General features: G+C 42.5%; 1 protein-coding gene across 8 annotated transcripts in view; it reads left to right on the top strand.

The window, feature by feature from the left end:
• The window catches only part of SMG7 (SMG7 nonsense mediated mRNA decay factor), a 58,076-nt gene that overhangs the window by 29,608 nt on the left and 14,628 nt on the right, over window positions 1-13,840 (top strand). For 7 of the 8 annotated variants that reach the window (XM_068416825.1, XM_068416826.1, XM_068416818.1 and 4 more), the window contains 10 exons: window positions 979-1,150; window positions 2,062-2,133; window positions 3,120-3,270; window positions 3,609-3,744; window positions 6,347-6,509; window positions 7,630-7,786; window positions 10,962-11,032; window positions 11,366-11,426; window positions 12,081-12,200; window positions 12,680-13,115. In XM_068416825.1, coding sequence (XP_068272926.1) covers window positions 979-1,150; window positions 2,062-2,133; window positions 3,120-3,270; window positions 3,609-3,744; window positions 6,347-6,509; window positions 7,630-7,786; window positions 10,962-11,032; window positions 11,366-11,426; window positions 12,081-12,200; window positions 12,680-13,115 — 1,539 coding nt within the window. The remainder of the gene's footprint in view (window positions 1-978; window positions 1,151-2,061; window positions 2,134-3,119; window positions 3,271-3,608; window positions 3,745-6,346; window positions 6,510-7,629; window positions 7,787-10,961; window positions 11,033-11,365; window positions 11,427-12,080; window positions 12,201-12,679; window positions 13,116-13,840) is intronic. The other variant, XM_068416822.1, reaches the window with a different exon arrangement.

Here is a 13,840-nt window from a genome sequence, read left to right as displayed (position 1 = left end):
AAAAAAGACTGCGTTCCTCTTGAGTGTCCTATGTAAAAAAAAACAAAAACAAAAACAAAAAACAAAAACAAACAAACAAAAAAACACTCAAAAAAACCCCAAAACAAAACCCCAACAAAACAAACAAAACCCAACCAGATTTGTAGACCTCTGATAGTCAATATGCACTGATACATGCTTGGTAATTTAAGTATCATGGGAGTTGAGTTGCTCACTGGTTTGCGATGGACAGCTCTTTCTTACAGAAGAGAAGTAAAACTTCCAGGCCCCGCACTTCAAGAAAGATGTTGAGGTGTTGGAGCGAGTCCAGAGGAGGGTGACCAAGCTGGGGAAGGGTCTGGAGGGTCTGACCTATGAGGAACGGCTGAGGGAGCTGGGGGTGTTTAGCCTGGAGAAGAGGAGGCTCAGAGGTGACCTTAGTGCAGTCTACAACTGCCTGAAGGGAGGTTGTAGTGGAGTGGGAGTCGGCCTCTTCTCCCGGGCAACCAGCGATAGGACAAGAGGGCACAGCCTCAAGCTTCACCAGGGGAGGTTCAGGTTGGACATTAGGAAGCATTTCTTCTCAGCAAGGGTCATTAGCCATTGGAAGGGGCTGCCCAGGGAGGTGGTGGAGTCACCATCTCTGGATGTGTTTAAGAAAAGCCTGGACATGGCACTTAGTGCCCTGGTCTAGTTGCCATGGTGGTGTCAGGGCAATGGTTGGACTCGATGATTCCAGAGGGCTCTTCCAACCTGGTTGATTCTGTGATTCTGTGATTCTCTTCATGGTTCTGGGCAGAATAATGCAGCACGGAGCTCAATGACTTCTGTAGGGAGAATGTAATTGGAAGTATAATTTTCAGTAACCCAGGCTTGTTCACTTCAAATATGTTTAGATAATACATGCCTCCGGGTGGTGCTCTGTTAGTTTTGTCTGTTGTTTCAATACTTTTCTGATTCCTCTCTCTAGCTGCTCCTAAACTAGACCTGTTTTTCTAGTTATTACAGGAATTGTGCACAGTTTTTAATGTAGACTTGCCATGTCGTGTAAAGTCTTCCCAGCTGGGAATCATTAGCAATAAACAGACGCACACCAGCGCCATAGTGAAGCCGCAATCTAGCTCCTGCTCTTACATCTGCCAGCACTGCCTTGTCCACCTTGGAGATATTGGTGAGTCTTTGAAGGAAAAAGGGGGGGGGACAACAGGGTGGTGCCAGGGCAATGGTTGGACTCGATAATCCCTGAGGTCTCTTTCAACCTGGTTGATTCTGTGATTCTGTGACATTGAGTTCTACCTGCGTTCAGCCCTCACAAAGAGGGATCTGTGCGTACTCTGGGCAACTGCTAGAGCAAGAGTGCTCCAAATTACTAGCAGCTAGTAGCTGATTGTATATTTGGTTGCTGCAGGGGGAAAGGTCTGGGAAGCAATGCTGTTAGACTTTCCTAATGTGTGTTACACATTAACGCATGGAGACAGTTAATCACTGGCTTTCTAGTGATTTGCTAGAATCCATCTTCTGGCATAGTAATCATGTTGTAGCTGGTAGGCACAGGGAGATGTTGAAACCGGTAACTATTACAGAAGCTTGTTGCAGCAGGCTAGCACACTTCTCCATTGCAGAACACTACTTTTATACAAAGGCAACAGTTAGAAATCCAGCCTTTCATAAACAAAGCTTCTCTTTTACATTAAGTTCAACAGGTTTATTTCTTTGTCGATTAAAGTAGAACTATGTGTATAGGAAGTTCTTCTCACTGCAATCTGCAATTGCTTTTGTAGTAACCTAAACGTAGACCTAGTTGCTGATTGTGCAAATGAAAAATATTTCTAGCTGCCTGAATGTGATGGTGTTGGCACATCTTTCTAAATAAGAACTGATAAGCTGTGACAACCGGATCTGAGGAAAAACCACCACCTTAAAATTCAATGTTTTGCATCTTCATGCTGCTTGGTGTAATTGTATGTTCTTATGCTTATTTCTAAAATAATAGTAAAATGCTCTTCAGGTAAACTGGGTTATATTAAAGTAAGTGTGGGAGAATTGACTTTTTTGTCTCAACTTGGGCTTTTTTGTTCTTAGCTCGCTATAGGAACCAGACCAGCCAGGCAGAGTCTTACTATAGACACGCAGCTCAGCTTGTCCCTTCTAATGGTGAGTCTGGGATACCTTGTAGGTTCATAATTCCAAAGGAAAATTTGGGGTATTGCTTTTCTTGTGTGGCAGTTGGAAACTTAGGGTTTTATATAAACCTCCCTCCCCAGATATCCTAAACAATCATGCAACAAAGCCTGACCCGTTGGTAAAGTATTTAGGTAATAGCTGTTTGCCTGATCTGTGTCATTTGTCTCCTTTTTGTGAAGATTTAAAAACAAAGAAGGTCATACACAGCTACACTGCAAGGCTTCACTACTGCTACATTGTACCGTGTTACATCCATATGTTATAAAGTACAATTAATGAAAACTTGCAAGCAACATTTTCTTTCTTTTACTGTTTGTTCATATGCCAGTTTGTAAAGTTTAGTAGCTAAAATTGAATTTTTCAGTTGCTCGTGCAAGTTAAGAGTTTCTTTAGTTCAGGGATCTAGCTTTTTAGCTATTGGCTTACAGGAGTCCAAAATGTAGGGATGGTGAGAGAAAGATAAATGATTTTGGAGCCGGGCTGCTGAAACCAGTAATTCACTTTTTTAGCCATTTATGTTCTAACTGAAAAAAATCTCCATATTCTAACTATAGAAATATTTATAGGCAAAAAATATGAACTGTTGACAGTTAGATTTGCCTCTTGAGGTAAAACTGGGCTAGATTTTATCCAAAGAGATGAAGATAAATCTGTTGGTAGTGAAAGCTTGGTTTGACAGCATCATCTTATTTAGACAAAAATCTTACAGCATATTGAAAATCCCCACACCAAAACAAAAAATCAACAACCAAAAAACCACACCACAAATTTGGAAGCATTTTCATTTGAGTGGTACTGATATGAGACTGGAGTAAAAGGGTCCGCAGATGAATCTGAGCCTTGTTTGTTGAAGAGTTTAGGACTTTATGCTCCCTTTTCAAGTGAACATGCGTATTCTGAAATCTAGCGTGCTTCGCTCCATGACAACTTGGACAACTTGCCTTTTTCTCCCTTAGGTCAGCCTTATAACCAGTTGGCTATTCTAGCTTCCTCCAAAGGAGACCACTTGACCACAATTTTCTACTACTGCAGAAGCATCGCTGTGAAGTTTCCTTTCCCAGCTGCCTCCACTAACCTCCAAAAAGCACTTTCTAAAGCACTGGAAAGGTAAGACTAAGCATAATGTATTTCTGCTCGGATAAGATGGAGGAGACTTCTTCCAAATGTACTTCCTTTGCCAGAAGTTATTCATATTTGGTAGCAGAAGCAGAAGTTCCTCAACACCCTTCGAGTCAGAGCATCCTTACACGTGTATGGAACAACGAGTAGTTTGTATCTGAGCATGAACAGTGATTGCAGGAAATAATCACATTGTGCCAACACGAAAAAGTAGCTTTGTATGGACGTTCCTCCTTCCTTGAACAGCACAGAAAAAATATGTAATGTTACATGCATCTGCGTCTAATTCCAAAGGCTGAAGTCGGGTATTTTTGTTCTGCATGTAGTCGTGATGAGGTGAAGACTCGATGGAGCGTGTCTGACTTCATCAAGGCGTTTATTAAATTCCATGGCCATGTGTACCTGAGTAAGAGCTTGGAGAAGCTGAGCCCTCTTCGAGAAAAGCTGGAAGAACAGTTCAAGGTTAGTTCGAACAACATATTAATTAGTGTATTGAGCAGAGTATTTTTAGCAGCTGAGTTCTGCAATTACAGTCCAATAATAACTTTTTCGCATGCTAAAATACAGGAAGCTCAAGTAGCCAGTTATGGAAGGTTTGTATTGCAGCTAACAATGGATAGTTCTGTTGACTTCTGCAAATAGGAGGATTTTTTTCCTGTTTGACATGTGCTGCATTATTAGTGGAAATACAGGAGAGATAAATGACTATGGTTGATTTTTCTGCTCTTTAACCTGGATGATTCTCGGATACCTGTGAAAGCACTTGATTCATCTGTGAAGTCTCGACTCGGTTGCCCAAGTAATTTTGAGAGCTTCATTTTTGGATGGCGTTCATTCACTCCCACTGGTTATTAAGGCAGCTTTTAATCTTCCTCAGACAACTTGCCTCTCCTGTCAGCGGTTTGCCTTTAAAAACAATGCTCCAGTACAACCATAAATTGTGTGTAGACTAGAGCTATTCAGAACACGTTTCCTCTGGAAAATCCAGGAGTACCCATTAATTATGTAGCCAGCTCATTAAGTTGGACAATATAGCAAAGACTGAAACAAAGAAAATGTTGTAAGGTGTCTATACAAGGTAGTACAATTCCATAGTGGACATTATATTAACTGTTATGTGCCTTTTGGAAACTGCTCTGCTTCAGCATCTTCTTTTGTGGGAAGTGAGCAGGTAGCATGGATGCGTTCAACAGAACAAATGTAGTAGATGCCTTTCCAAATTAAGAAAGGGGGGGGGGTCTTAGCAATATAAAGAATTAATAATGTGCTTTACAGTGCCTGTTTGCATTTTTGCATTGAATTGGCCTGCTAGAGCTAGGTCCAAGTCTTCCTTAAAATAAAACAAACAAAAACCGCCACAACTGGTTGTGAATTGTATGAGCTTTGAATAAGAGCTGCCTGAACGCTGGGAGTTAATGTTTCAGAATTAAATAATTGTATCTCTCTTTCTGTGTGTGATGTTGCCTGTTGAACAAGTACTGCTTTTTCCACAGTACTTATAATCAATAATTACGAGCATTACGCAGGCATGTGGAACAGTCTTATTTTTCTGAACTGATCCAGGGTGTTAAAAGAGCTAATTGAGCTCTGCTTTGTTGCTTAGATTACTTTTTTGTTTATATGATGCAACATAAGGCTTAATTTACTAGAGAGCAACCCTTCTGACTTACGTGGGTTGAATGCGGATGTGAAATTAGCTGTGTGGTGGATAATCACTTTAACTGTGTGGCTGATTTTACCTGTGAATGAGGAGAGCAGTCTTTGGGTTAGGAGTGTTCAGCCAGGCCCACGATTCTGCTGCTGACAGCTCTGCCAGTTCGAGTTGTCGGCTGGAGACATGTCAGCCTCATGCCCTTAAGGAAAAATCAAGGTTGAGCATGGAGCTCAAACCTTTTCCTGGTGCTTACGCTGGTTAATCCACTTGCCTCCCTGACCGTTGTGTCTGAAGATGTAAGTTGGTTGTGGTTTAGGATATCTCCTTTCTTTCACAATGCTCCAAAAAAAGCATAAAAGTTCCTTTTCCTGTCTGAGAAAGATGTCTTTTACAGCGTGGGTACTGAAATGCATTTGTAAATAGCTCACGCTGTTTTAGTCCAGCACGGCATTCCATGACCCATGAAGTCAGACGTGGAATTAGTCTTTAATACGTAACCACACAGTAGTTAAATTTTCCTGGGGTGTTTTTTTTTAAAATGTCACCTTCTCTGTGCTGTTTCTTCAAAAGACTGATAAATACAGTGGATATACGTGCCTTTGCAGTTGCGTTGCAGTGCTGTCATCACACATTAAAGTCACACTTGCTCTGAAAGAGAACCATATCCAAGGGGATGCTGATTTGGTGTGCATATGAGTTGGTGTATCATAGAATCACAGACTGGTTTGGGTTGGAAGGGACCTTAAAGACCATCTAGTTCCAACCCCCCTGTCACAGGTAGGGACACCTTCCACCAGACCAGGTTGCTCCAAGCCCCATCCAACCTGGCCTTGAACACTGCCAGGGAGGGGGCAGCCACAGCTTCTCTGGGCAACGTGGGCCAGTGTCTCACCACCCTCACAGCAAAGAGTTTCTTCCTAAGATCTAATCTAAGTCTCCCCTCTTTCATTTTAAAAGCGTTCCCCCTCATCCTGTCACTCCATGCCCTTTTAAAAGCCCCTCTCCAGCTTTCCTGTAGCCCCTTCAGGTACTGGAAGGTGCTAGAAGGTCTCCCCGGAGCCTTCTCTTCTCCAGGCTGAACAGCCCCAGCTCTCTCAGCCTGTCTCCATAGCAGAGGTGCTCCAGCCCTCTGAGCATCTTCGTGGCCTCCTCTGGACTCGCTCCAACCAGTCTTTCTTGTGTTGGGGGTGTACAAGCAAAAACCTTGGTCTTAACAGTGGGGATGTGCCCATGTCCTCCTGGGAAGCCCAGTGCTGTGCTAATAGGGATGACCTGAAAATAAAATCTAGAATGAATGTTGCTTGAAGGGCAGAAACAGGAGTCAAGCAGTGAAGTAGCCACTACTAATCTTCTCAAGTGTGTGCTTTACCATATAAAAATACATATGTTGTATACGTGTCTTTGTTGCAGAGGTTGTTATTCCAAAAGGCCTTCAACTCTCAGCAGTTAGTACATATTACTGTTATCAATCTCTTCCAACTCCATCACCTGCGAGACTTCAGCAATGAAACGGAGCAGCACAGCTACAGCCAGGATGAGCAGCTCTGCTGGACACAGTTACTGGCTCTCTTCAGTAAGTATGGAAACTAATAGATTTTTGTACTTCTCTTTCATTTTTACGTGGAATCCACTAGTAATTTGCTGTCAGCATCTAGCTTAATGGCTGTGTGAGATAAGCGATGAGAATGGACAGTATGGGAGAGAGTTAAGAGAGAAGATAGTTGTGTCGTTTATGTTTAGCAGTGCTGACTGACACTGAATTTATGTGCCCTGGAGTTACTCCATTTTAAGCCTTACAGAACTCTGCATCTTTTTGCTGGTTCTGAAGGAACATTTTGACTTGGGTGCACAGTTGGATCCGATCTGGCAGTGGGTAGTACCCCACTCGGGGGGCTACTCTGCAGTTGGCCTCAATGTGGTTTAAGTTGCTTTGAATGGAGCCAGTTCTGATTCAACCAGACTGAAGCTGAAGTTGAACTAGGACCTCAGCTGCTTCTGTGCTCTTGAGAACATGAACTGGAAGATAAGTGGGAGTGCAGAGCATTTTAGACTCTAGCCACATAATGCTGATTTGCTTAACCTGATCCAGCCCACGATCAGCTTGGCCTTGTTAATAAACACCCAACTTTCTGAATAGTGGAGTTTCTGCAGATTCCAGCCTGGAGCTGATTCTGAAAGCACCATGGTCACACCGGTGTGGTTGGTGTTTCTCAGCTTGTGTTCCCTAACGGGTCTGAGCTGGGTGCCTGCCTGCAGAGCTAGCTCCGGTGGATCTGTGTGCCTGCTGACCTGGGAAAGTGGATAAAATGCAGATAGATAGTTGAGTTGATCACTTTTAATAAATAAATGAATGAATATTTTTGTAATGGGCTTATCTCACTGGATTCTGTTAACTTACCAAAATGATTGGCCATGACACTTAAAAAGGAGGGGGTGGGGGGGGGGGAAACCCACCAAGATTCTGCTTCATGGTAGAAAACTCTTTATTGAAAAAAAAAAGAAGTTCTGATCTGTTGGTGGATTTTTTAACGTTAAGTAATCGGACTGCTTTGTTCTAAAGAACTAGCTCTTAAAAACAGGGTTTTATGTGTGGGGTGCGTTTGATTAGGTTATTTGGTCAACTTTAAAGTGTCATTCCTGCATCATTTGGTTTGGGTTTGTGGTTTTTTTTTTTTTCCCTGCTCTGCTTCTAGTGTCCTTTCTTGGAGTTCTGTGCAAGTGTCCTTTACAAAATGACTACCAGGAGGACTCTGGGGCTGCATATCCTCTTCCAGCTGTGAAGGTTTCAATGGACTGGCTGAAACTTAGGCCCAGTGTTTTCCAGGAGGCAGTGGTTGATGAAAGACGGTAGTGAGTGTTAATCTTTCTTTTGATACATTTAATTGTATAAAGTAATAATAACTGATAAAGTAATAATAACTGACGATATACAAGCTAGTAATGGGAAAAGTGATCATAGAACTCATTATTGCAGACAGTAAAATGATAATGTATGTGCTAAAACGTTCATAAAACAAAACATGAGACTTGTGGGCTACGTGAGCAAATTCACTGTTTTAATTGGCTTTAGGTTTGCATGTAACTTTTCGTATTAAGATCAGAGGAAACTACCTTATAACGTCTGACTTGAGCATAACTACTGAGTGTACCCTTAGTCCATGGTAGTGATTTCTCAGATTTATTGAGGTAGGTGGCAGAATACTTGCTTTAATTTCATGCATTAAGACATCGCTTGGGCAGTACTGACATCCAGTTTTCCTGGCTCATCATCCAGGAATTAAATTTAATTTAGTAGAGGGAGGTCTTTAAGTGTCAGCACAGGCATTACTGTTCTGGGCTGTTGCTCTGATTTTTCACTTTTGCCTCTAATCTCGTAAATGTGGGCTTAAATAGTTCAAAACTTGCCAACTTTTTTTATAGCCTGTTAACTTTTCATGAATTATAGCAATTCAATAAAGTGTTTCTGACCTGTAAGACGGTACTTCAGACTGGAGTGACTGTTACTGACATAGGTGGATGAGTATTTTTCCTAGGATGGTCCCTGTAAGGAAAACAGTGTGAAAGCAGCTTGCTTAGCTGACCTTGTGCGATGTGTCACAGTGGGTTCAGCTCTCTCAATCATAGAATCAATCATTCAGTCAGGTTTGAAGAGCCCTCTGGGATCATGGAGTCCAACCATTGCCCTGACACCACCATGGCAACTAGACCATGGCACTAAGTGCCATGTCCAGTCTTTTCTTAAACCCCTCCAGAGATGGTGACTCCACCACCTCCCTGGGCAGCCCCTTCCAATGGCTAATGACCCTTGCTGAGAAGAAATGCTTCCTAATGTCCAACCTGAACCTCCCCTGGTGAAGCTTGAGGCTGTGTCCTCTTGTCCTATCGCTAGTTGCCTGGGAGAAGAGGCCGACTCCCACTCCACTACAACCTCCCTTCAGGTAGTTGTAGACTGCACTAAGGTCACCTCTGAGCCTCCTCTTCTCCAGGCTAAACACCCCCAGCTCCCTCAGCCGTTCCTCGTAGGTCAGACCCTCCAGACCCTTCCCCAGCTTGGTCGCCCTCCTCTGGATTCAATGGTGATAAGCATTACTGTATGCATATTCTGGAGGAAGACTTTATACCAGTATTTTAATAGGGAAGATTACTACTTGATATAGAGGAGTCCTTGCAGAGAGGAGATGCAGGCAGTAGTTTATGGAGCATCAAAATGAATCTTCAGGTGTGAATGTATATTTTGAGGCAGCCAGAGTAGGTCCTTCTGCCCATAAAACTATCAGGCTCTCTTTAAAGAACATGCCTGGGTTTTACATCTGTGGTGTGATACCATCATGTTCTCAGGCACTCATCGTACGAAGGAGTTATGAAGTGGGCAGCAAACAGCTGTAAAATGCAGGGGTGAACTTGAAAAGAAAGCTAAGTACCACTAAGATTCGTCAAAACAGGCATTAGTTAGTAGCCATTACATTTGTTGGCTCTAAAAAGCAGAGGTAACTATCTTCCCCATTATCTGTAGGATGAGAGTTTTATTTCTGTTGAAAGATCCTAATGAAAGTCATTCTCTGCAGACTAACACACACACACACACGCCTTTATTGGCCTCTGTTTAATAACCTGATGTCTGTTGTATATTGAAAAGTCTTCATTACTCTGAATTCATACTTAATTGTGCTCTTGGTTCAAGAAATAATCCTTATTCCTTTTTTAAGTTTTCAGTTGCCCCCACTCTATGCTTATCATGGTCCTGTGGATAATTAATCCTACCCCAAACTGAACGAGCATCTGAAATAGGAAGGAAACCTGATTACCTAGAAAAGTAGAGGAATCTGAAGGCAAGAACTGAGGACAGCAATGACTATATCAATCCTGTGTGCTCTTTGGAAATGAGTTTTCCAAACCTGCCCTATGGAGGCCACGTTAGGTCTAGGTTTTGACATGTCACTACGTCACTTTCCTTTCGAGGTCCCTTATTATGAAATCTCATTATTTCATATGTTTAACAGGAAGATTGCAGTTTACTGTAGGTTGCGACAGACTTGCACTCTCCCTTTTTTCCTCCTGTTCCTCATCAGTCATGGGAAGGAGCTTAGTTTAGTGTAGAGAATAAGCATAAACATCGTGTTTCCAGTCCCTGCGGCGGTGCAGGAAAGCGGCTGACCTCAGGCTTTGGGGTGCACATTGCATTCTCCAACCCAGGCGCTGGGTGATGGCTGGAGGCCTTGCTGAGGGAGGCTGGAGATTCATGTCACTAACACCAAGCACAGTGGGCACCTTAAAATAGTTTGCCTGTTGCCTCCAAGGCCTTCATGCCTATCACTAAAGCAGAAGCAGGATGCTTACACTTTCGGGTTGGAGCTTTTATAAACTAGGAGAAAGCAGGCTGTTGGTGGCAGTTAAATATTAACCACCTACACAGTGATCGTTGCGATTTTTAAATTATTTGCTCCAGGGCCTTTGTAAAGAATTTCCAGTTGTTGCTTGTACTGGTATTGCCAGTGCAAGGCAGGGAGACTGACGGTTAACCTCTAGTTTAATGGTCTTACTCAGTGCAACCCTTACTTAGACCTTCTTGGTAACTCTTCCAGTGCTACAGTACAGTGTTCATGTTCACAGAAGTACTTCTGCACAGTGGTCTCTTGATAAATTGTTTTGCTTCCCAGCTGATGAATTTACTGTGTCTTTGAGAGCAGTCAGCTTTGGACTGGAGAACATGAAGTGCAAACAGGTGCTCTGAACATTTGCTCATGCAGCAGGTTTGTCTAGTTAAATTCACAGCAGACTTTCTGACTTGCTGGATGAAGAACGCTGTGCTGCGGGAGCCTGGCTTCCTTGGTAACTTTAAAAAATATTAATTTTTTCAAGAAAGTGGTCTTTTTCCTGACACTTGAGAGAAACTTTACCTTTTCTTGGGAATCAGAGGATTAATGGAGTGTGACTGTGTAACAGAGTTCAGTGTTTTCTTGGTGAGGTGGATAGATTCCACGTTCTGTAGTTTTCACTTACAGTTTGTCTGTTTTCTGATTTGTAGCATATGGCCATGGCTGATTTCTCTTCTAAACAGCTTCCAGCCCCATGAAGAAGATTTATCCAATAATAATGGTAAGGATGCTTCTAGTCTGTGCTGTAAAGAACTGGGAACGATGCATGGGTTTTTTTTTTTCTGACAATGTGGGGAATTGAAGAGCAGATAGGGAACAAGTTGTCTTCTAGTATTAGTGCATAGGAATACTTGGCAAATGCTGCTTTCTTGTGCTGAGCAGACTTTGCTCTACTTTCATTCCTGAGCTCCTCGGATTGCAGCATGGACCAGTCCAATTGAGCATGTTAATAAAAGCCTTTACTATGTATAGTGACCTTGCTGAGGCATCTACTTAAGATACTGTACTTAATGCATTCATGCTTTCCTCACGCTGTTTACTGTCTATCCACCAGCAACCCCCCTTCCAGAAGAATTTGAGTTGCAAGGATTCTTGGCTCTGAGGCCCTCGTTCAGGTGGGTGACAGCCAAAGGAAACTATTCTTGTTGATGTCACTACTCTGATAGACACAGACATGTTCTTTACAATATCTTATTTATGAATACTTACTCCTGTATGGATTGATATAGGCATCTTTGCAAGGAGTTGTAATAAGTAGTGTAGGACTTTAGTCTCCATTGAGTAAATCTTCAGTAAAACTCTGGGGAAAGTAATGAGCTTATAATATTGTTTATGACTTTCTTGTTTTTCTTCTGTAAACTGAAAGGGAAAAAAGTAGTGAGGGAAGGAATACTGTAACATGAAAACTGCTTGATGTGATTTTACTTTGCTGTTTTTTTTTTTTACTGTGTCCCTGTACCTAACATTGTGCACAAATGTTGACAGTATTAGGTGCATTCGCTCAAGTATTATTTTTGATTTTTGGTTATCACACAGATGAGCTTTTGTCTTTTTGTTAAAAAAAAAAAGCCTCTTTAATATAGATGCATTTTGTCAGAAGAGAATTGCCTCTGTAAATCAGACATCCATAACTGTCATGTTTGGAATAGTGTCTGGTGAAATTTCACACCTTCTAATAGACTAACGCTGACCCAGTTGTATTTCTAAAGAAATAAGATGTCACAGAGGCTGTCTGATTAATACCATTCCCTCTCCTATGTCAATACCAGGAACCTGGATTTTTCCAAAGGCCACCAGGCAATTACAGGAGATAAGGAAGGGCAGCAACGTCGGATACGGCAGCAGCGTCTGATTTTCACAGGCAAATGGATTGCTGATAACCAGCCGAGGTAATTGCAAGTAGCATCTGTGTGTTTCAGTTGCTCCTGTAAGATTAGGTAACGCAGGTGCCAGAGTTGAGCTTTATTTTTCTCACTATTTGACACAGCAATTAGATGCAACATGAATGCAAGATGCTGACAGTGCTGATAACGTGTTCGGTGTGTCAGCCTGCCATTGCTGCGTAGACTAATTACGACGTAGGGAATGTGTTTGGAGTAAAGCATCATGTTTGATGAGTCCTTTTTAGTGATACTGCAGCACGGCTAAGTGGAAACAGTATTTGAAGTGGTAGCAAGAGTGTTGGTGAGTGAGCTTATGTCATGCTAGAGAATGCCCTTAGCTGGGAGATGTGATGTAGCATCTTGTTGCTGGGGTGAAGAGATGCGTGGTGCATATGGGGACTTTCTGCTTGTATAATTTGGGGAAGCGGGTTACCCTGTGACAACCTCTTCCTACTTGCTTTTCAATTCCTTTCTGTCTTTTTCAGGTTGATTCAGTGTGAAAATGAGGTAGGAAGGCTGTTGTTTTTGACAGAAATCCCGGAACTATTACTAGAGGACCCTAGTGAAGCCAAAGAGAGTCTCGCCTTGCAGGAAACATCGATTGCAGAGCCGCTGTCTACAGATGGGAGCCCTGGACTCAAATCAGTTCTGTCCTCTGGCAGAAGCCTAAACAGCAACTGTGACGCAGGAGAAAAACCAATGGTCACATTCAAAGAGAACATCAAGCCACGGGAAATGAACAGAGAGCCAGGGCGAATCTATCCCCCTAAAGATGTCGGCAGGGAAAGACGGGACTATAGCAAAGGAATAGTAGCCAATAAGAATGATGGAAAGAAGGATAATAACAAAAGAAAGAACGAGACCAAGAAATGCGGCTTGGATAAGATGCAGGAAGCAGGCAAGCAGAACGTGGCAGTTCAGGTAAGCCTCTAGATCAAAGGGATACTACGTCTTGGTACAATGTTTGTGTCAGGACCATTGCTGCTTGTATAGAGTACAGTAGGGTCGAGGTCTCACTGTGGGTCCTGCAGGTACAGCTAATGCACAAAAAAAAATAGAAACACCTCTATCTCAAAGACCAGGTATTAGTGCTCTTTGTGTCTCTGCCCTTTTCCTTGATGCTGTCTCAATTTGTTGTGGAGAAAAAAGATGGGGAGCAATGAAAGGTGATTTTGCTATCTTAACTGTCTGAAAAAACAAGACTTCCACCTGTTGTTCCACAAGTTGTTCAGGCTACCGAGGCAGTTCACACAGTCAGGTCGTAGTCATGCTCTTACCCATGCTGTGGTCTGTTGTGAAGGAACTAGGCACTCTGCATTTTTGGTTCAGTTGACTTGTGCATATTCAGTACATGAAACACATCACAAAAGCACCCAGTTGTTTGTGTGCAATAAGATTCTCCATACTGTGTGTGCAGTCAGGCGGCCCTCTGTGGAAGTAAGGAAAGCCACGCTGCACCTAAACCGTAATTCTGTGCTCAGATGCTTGCTCAGAATTGTTGGTTTTCCTACCAGCTGCTCTTTTCTCAGTCGTGTTTTTGAGGCATGCTTTTTTCCCTTATTTCTGTGACCATTCTGTGCAAAAATGCTCACCTTGTAAGTAGATAGTGAATTTACTGGTCTGGCCTCCATTGAGTTGTAGTAAAT

Source organism: Nyctibius grandis, chromosome 21 (assembly GCF_013368605.1).
Source record: "Nyctibius grandis isolate bNycGra1 chromosome 21, bNycGra1.pri, whole genome shotgun sequence".
NCBI classification, from domain to species: domain Eukaryota; kingdom Metazoa; phylum Chordata; class Aves; order Nyctibiiformes; family Nyctibiidae; genus Nyctibius; species Nyctibius grandis.
The sequence above is the reverse complement of the archived record's forward strand: the minus strand, read 5'-3'. Positions and strand labels throughout refer to the sequence as shown.